We start from the raw sequence: 6,427 nt of genomic DNA, 5'->3' as shown, positions 1-6,427 counted from the left end.
GCATTCACACCACCCAGAAGTCCCCTTTTGCACCTTGTAGCTCCGGAAAGTTTTCACCCTTCTCTTCCACTACACATCTCATACCACTAACCAAATGGTTCTGGTCTTTGCCGTCTCCACACAACCACTCTTCTGTTTGGCACGCAAAAAAACTAGAATCCACTAATTAATAGGCTAGGCCTGTCCCATACCAGGTCTCGTGGTTGGTACGATATATCTTGGGTTATCGTTCCACGAACAGGTCCTTACTTAGGTTACTTGAGCAAACACTAAACCAACATCATATCCATGACAACCATCAAAACCACTTTGCTCAAGACCTAAGGTTCCATGATGCTAGACCATTAACAAATTAACCACCAATATTGCATATGTTCATTAGTCAAGATTATGACATTTCCCAATATCCCAAAAACATAGCTAAGCAATCTACCCACCAAAAATACCTAACCATAAACTATCTAGGTTCCAAAGGATCATAAGGGAAAAATCTAGGGAAAACTCTAACATAGGTGATTACCCATCATATTGACAGACACTGCATGCAATTTGTAAAACAAAATAGTTTAAATCATAGGTTCAAAATGATCAAGGACACTTGCCTTTTACCCAATGCTGCTCAGTGTTGTCGAAATCTTGGTCTTCAAGTCCCTCGAATTGCTCCGGAACGTTATTGACTAATTGCAAGAACTATCGACAAACAACACAAAGCAAACACTAAGAACAACATACCAAATATCATCAAAAACACTTTAAAAACACTATGGTTGGATAGGGATGATTTTAGAAACATTTAGATACAAGAATCGTCTAAATCGGAGTTAAGATGAAAAGAGAACTGGCTTTCGGAAGATGGATTAGACTGAAAGAAAATACTGATTTTCTGGAACTATCTTCCTATGGAAAAGTTTTTATCACACAATCACTGTGTCTGGCTTAACAACATCATTACGCAAGATTCAAGAAGTGTAGGGCAGACTAGACTTCACTGACTAGGCTAAGGATAATGATATGGCACTGACTTGGCATGCTATGCAAGTAACATCTTGGATTAAAGAAGGGATACACTAAGATCTAGTATCGACCACCTATGATGGATCAAAAAGATCGAAGGTTGCGCTTCTAGATTAAGGATACTACTGGTCACTCTATGTAGCGGTGGTGATTCGAGTTTCATCGGAGATGACTATCGGGCACGCGGCCACAAACATCGATGTCGGCTTTAGTGGTGTTTCAGTGAAACGAGGGAAGTATAGCGTAGAATGCGGAAAGACTAACTCAACGGTATGGTTGGTTTTGGAAGGGGTCATCCGAGGTAGCGACAAAACAGCGATAACTGCTTCTAGGTTTGGTGGTGACCACGAACAGATGCAAGAACAAAGACGTCCGCGTTCCAGGAGAGCAAGGGCATGGATTAGATGTTTGATTTCTGGTTTGTACTGATACATCAGGTACAATAAAGGTTTTTTTTCTTCTCAGAAGTTCCACCCGACAATAGTATTTTTCATATTTCACATAGCAAAGTATAACATGTGATCATTTTACTTTGTTAAAATATGTTTTAAACATTTTATAGTTCCCACTAGGTGCAATTAATGAAGCGTGGCAAGATCAATTTACCACAGATCAAGTATATATAGATGGTTAATGTATTATGGTTAGTTATTTGTTGTAATGTTCAACTTATGGACATGAATTAACATACTGAATTATTTGGTATTTGTCTTTAAGTATAGGCACGTGAATCCCACATGTGAGGTTACTAGTAGAAAAATTAGGGAATTGCTTACCAACATGAAGAGAGTAAATAAAATTGCACATATAATTCTTAACAAGTTTTATCTGATTATATGATTGACGAAACAATGATACAATAAGATATTAAGAAATCTTAGAAGGATATTAGTGCTACGATGCTCCTTTTCTATATCCTTATACCGGATAAACTTTTTACTAATTGATTTGATATGTTTAGAATATCAAAATAAATAGGAATACTACTCTTTTTATATCTTCACCATACCCAGGATAGTTTCGGAGCTTGATTACAATTATATGGAATACAAAAATGGGCCCCAAAAGTGACAATACCTAATTTTTACTGAGGGTGGATATTCATCTTCATCACTGCCCCTATCACATACTAGTGAGGTTGCGATGCTCATGTATTATTAAGTGGAAGCCACCAATTGCATTGCACCATTTAATCTCTATTTGGATGAGGAGAATTAATCTGAAAAGATTTAAGATTTAAATCAAATGAATTTTTAAATTTTGTACATATTTAACCTAAATCATATACACGTGACCCACCCTCCTGACAAAAGGCCCTTATTTACTACATTTATTTACTCGTTCGGTTAAGAATACTTAACGTTTTGGACATGATACGATCTTTAAAAGAAGATTTATAAATTTTAATATCTAATATATATCTTTGATTACTATTTTTAATAAAATATGTTTAGAAATTTTAATAAGTTTATGAGATTATGAAATTGTTTTTCAAGATAATTCTACATATAGGACATTCATTTTTCCTAACTAAATACTAAAAAGTTATTAATAATTAATGTTTTACAAGATTAACATAATGTTGTCTAAAATAGCAAATATTTATCGTCGGATAGAGTACGTGTAATAAACAGAAGAAACGAATTGGAGTCCAAACAAATAAGAAAAAAAGAGCCGCATGTAGGGAAGAGAAGAAATTAAGTGGGCACATGACAAAAAAGAAAAAAAAAAGAAAGGAATTAGGTGAGCAGTCTAAGTTTGTGCGCGTTGCAGTCCCGGATCGTCAAAGTAGGAAGCAACCTACTACACGTCAACACGACACGAGACAAGAGCACAGCCCATCCCACCCTGCCGAATAAGCTCCAAATATAACAAAAAAAATCTTTCCCCAACAAATCATCAAATTAATCGCACCACCAGCTTTACTGCTACAAATGCTTCCGCCTCAGCGATTCTCCATCTTCTCCTTGGCTCCTCGTCCTCTTCCTCTTCTTCCCCCGGCCCCCTACTCTACCTCTCTCTCTCTCTCGTCTGCTTGAGTAATTGGAGAGAGAGTCCACATAGCGTAGCATTGTATCAGTGGATCTTTGAGTTGCTGCTGCAGGGTCTGATATGACGTCCTCGGCATACTCGCGGCCGTCGAAGCTGCCTGGCGGCGGCGGCGAGCGGAGGCTGCCGCCGCGGCTGATGAGGGGCCTCACATCCAAGATCGAGCCAAAGAAGCTCGGCGTCGGCCTCGTCGCCGGCTGCTGCCTCGCGCTGCTCACCTACGTCTCCCTCGCCAAGCTCTTCGCAATCTACTCCCCTGTATTCGGTGCGTACTAATTCCAATCCAGTCTAGCTACACATTCGATTCGATCAATCCCCGAGCTTCCTGACTAATCTAATTGGTACTGTTCGATTCGTCCTCAGCCAGCACGGCCAACACATCCTCCCTGATGCAGAACTCGCCGCCGCCGTCGTCGAAGCCGTCCGTGCCAGAGACGGAGGCCATCCCGCCGCAAGAAACACTGGCTGGTGGCGGCAAGAACGGTAACGCCGTGGATCGCGTCGATCTGCCGGAGGCGGCAGCGTCCGAAGAGCCTGGCCTGCCGCAAGCTGTCACGAGAAACGAGATGGCCGCGGCGGCGGGGTCTGAAGAGCCTGGTTTGCCTGAGGCGTTTACGAGAAAGGACGACGGGGAGAATGCGGCGGCGACCTCGGAGCCGAAGCCATGTAACGAATCTCGCCTCTTTCTCTTCTCTTTTTTTTTCCTTGCGGAACTTTAAATGGAAAGCAGAGCGAAGGAACCCGGGGCCCCGTGCGTGCTCTTCTTCTACTGCGCTCTTCTTTTACTGCATTCTCCCAGGAAATTAAAGCTCTGTACTTGACAATCTTGGCAAAATTGGTGCGCCCACCACAATGCCCACTTGCTGAAACTATTAATTTGGGTAGGGGTAGATGGAGATGCGCTAGATCTGATGCGTTTCATTGGTTACTTCAGCTGCTAAGGAGAGGAAGGAGAAGCAGAGCAATGGCGGCGCGGCGGCGGCGGGCGAAGGCAAGATGACGTGCGACGAGAATGGCGTCGACGAGGGCTTCCCGTACGCGCGGCCGACCGTGTGCGAGCTCTTCGGCGACATCCGGGTCAGCCCCAAGCAGAAGACCATGTACCTCGTGAACCCCTCCGGCGCCGGCGGCTTCGACGAGAGCGCCGAGAAGCGGCTCCGCCCCTACGCCCGCAAGGACGACTTTCTCCTCCCAGCCGTGGTGGAGGTCACAGTCAAGTCCGTCCCCTCCGCGGCGGTGGCGCCCAAGTGCACGAAGCTGCACCGCGTCCCCGCGGTGGTGTTCTCCGTCGCCGGCTACACGGACAACTTCTTCCACGACATGACGGACGTGATGATCCCGGTGTTCCTGACGACAGCGCACCTCAAGGGCGAGGTCCAGCTGCTGATCACCAACTACAAGCCGTGGTGGGTGCAGAAGTACACACCTGTGCTGCGGAAGCTCTCCAATTACGATGTGATCAACTTCGACGAGGACGCCGACGTGCACTGCTTCCCGCATGGGTTCGTGGGCCTGTACCGCGACCGCGACCTCATTCTCTCCCCGCACCCGACCCGCAATCCCCGCAACTACACCATGGTAGACTACAATCGCTTCGTCCGTGACGCTCTGGCGCTGCCGCGCGACCGGCCCGCCGTTCTCGGGGAGGAGCCCGGCATGAGGCCCCGGATGCTGATCATCTCCCGGGCGGGAACGCGCAAGCTGCTGAACCTGGACGAGGTGGCCGCGGCGGCGTCAGAGCTGGGGTTCAACGTGACGGTGGCGGAGGCGGGCGCGGACGTTCCGGCGTTCGCGGCGCTGGTGAACTCGGCGGATGTGCTCCTGGCGGTGCACGGCGCGGGGCTGACGAACCAGATCTTCCTCCCTACGAAGGCGGTGGTGGTGCAGATCGTGCCGTGGGGCAAGATGGACTGGATGGCGACCAACTTCTACGGCCGGCCGGCGCGGGACATGCAGCTCCGGTACCTGGAGTACTATGTTGGCGAGGAGGAGACGAGCCTCAAGGACAAGTACCCACGGGAGCACATGATATTCAAGGACCCCATGGCCATCCACGCGCGGGGGTGGCAGGCGCTCGCGGAGATCGTCATGAAGCAGGACGTCAGCGTCAACCTCAACAGATTCCGGCCATTCCTGCTTCAGGCGCTCGACAAGCTACAGGAGTAGGAATTCAGCTCCAGGCTCATGAGTCACCACGAATCACGAGCGGCAGCCAATTCACACCAGCAGCACATAAGAACACGCACAGACGAACTCAAAAGGGGAAGAACTGAGGAGGCTACTACTACTGTTGCTAGGATTAGAAAGAAAGGGAAGGATCTTTTCCTTGATAGATCGAATGGGGCGGCTTCAAATTGGTAATTGGTTGGTTGGTCGGTCGTTGTCTTTTGGTTTGTAACAATTTGGATTGTGCACCACACTACACACAAAAATGTTATCTCTTTTTCTGTCTTTTACTTCATTTGGCATTCTATTGAACAGTTTTTTCCTTCTAGAAAATATGTAACGATCATATTGTCCATAAGTTAACTGAGCCAAATTTGGTCCTTTTGAACCGGGAGAACTAGGGAGCATGGTTGCCTCTGTGATGGATCTACTGTAGTATTACGGTCCAAAGTTGGCCACCACACAAAGCGGTGTAGTACAACAGTCCAAAGTAGTCCTCAAGGTTGACCATTAACCCTCTCATTTTTGGTAAAGTTTTCGGGTTGTCTGGACTGGACAGATGTTGCAGCATAGCTGGCGCCGTCCGGCCCTGCCCTGCTAAAGCTAACAAAGGTTCCAGGAATGATGCAGCGACGTGGGCGATTCCTCGCCGTTGCTTTCCATGCCCTTAGCTCTGGCAGTGACTCTGACTCGTCTCGATGGGTTAGTCGAGTACTACCGATTCCTGAGGCTTCTCACCTTCTGGGTTCCCCAGATCTGAGCTGAGCACCAGGGCTCCGAGGAGGTTTCTAGCTAGCGTGGATGTACTGATGAAAGGGAAACAAAGCAGCGATGCTTTGTGTAAACACCCTTTGTACAGGTCAAGTGTCTAAGCTGCCAATAATGAAAGCTGGGACAGCTAACCGGCTGGGCAAGAAAGCTGAGCGAGGGAGAATGAGTAATGCCCATGGACCTACCTGCAAAAAGTTGCAGGGTACCTTTCTTTCTCTTGCAATTCACAGGGAAGAGGGGAAAAAACAAGCTCTTACCTACAGACCTCTTTTAATAATTTTCTTTTGTGCATAAGCATATGCAGGCAAGAGAGCATTCGTTATCTTTGCGTTTTTCTGTTTTTGTGCGCAACCGTACGCATGCGAAGGATCTGCACGTACGTCCAGTTATCCGTGCGCCGCACACATGAATAAAGAGAGCACGGTCC

The 6,427-nt window shown here is 47.0% G+C and overlaps 1 protein-coding gene across 1 annotated transcript; it reads left to right on the top strand.

Moving 5' to 3' along the window:
* Positions 1–2,824: 2,824 nt before the first annotated feature.
* Positions 2,825–5,524, top strand: LOC133918874 (beta-1,2-xylosyltransferease XAX1-like). The gene is made up of 3 exons (XM_062362973.1): positions 2,825–3,328; positions 3,427–3,729; positions 3,998–5,524. The coding sequence occupies exons 1-3, from the start codon at positions 3,127–3,129 to the stop codon at positions 5,227–5,229; spliced, it is 1,737 nt and encodes a 578-aa protein (XP_062218957.1). The 5' UTR covers positions 2,825–3,126; the 3' UTR covers positions 5,230–5,524.
* Positions 5,525–6,427: the final 903 nt, after the last annotated feature.

Source organism: Phragmites australis, chromosome 5 (assembly GCF_958298935.1).
Source record: "Phragmites australis chromosome 5, lpPhrAust1.1, whole genome shotgun sequence".
In the NCBI taxonomy this organism is placed as follows: domain Eukaryota; kingdom Viridiplantae; phylum Streptophyta; class Magnoliopsida; order Poales; family Poaceae; genus Phragmites; species Phragmites australis.
This window is presented reverse-complemented; position numbering and strand designations above follow the sequence as displayed.

Bases quoted from the DNA above. Each gene is read 5' to 3' on its own strand.
- LOC133918874 (XM_062362973.1), top strand. From the start codon at position 3,127: ATGACGTCCTCGGCATACTCGCGGCCGTCGAAGCTGCCTGGCGGCGGC. The intron at 3,329-3,426 runs GTGCGTACTAAT...ATTCGTCCTCAG, and splicing joins AATCTACTCCCCTGTATTCG to CCAGCACGGCCAACACATCC. The intron at 3,730-3,997 runs GTAACGAATCTC...TGGTTACTTCAG, and splicing joins GACCTCGGAGCCGAAGCCAT to CTGCTAAGGAGAGGAAGGAG.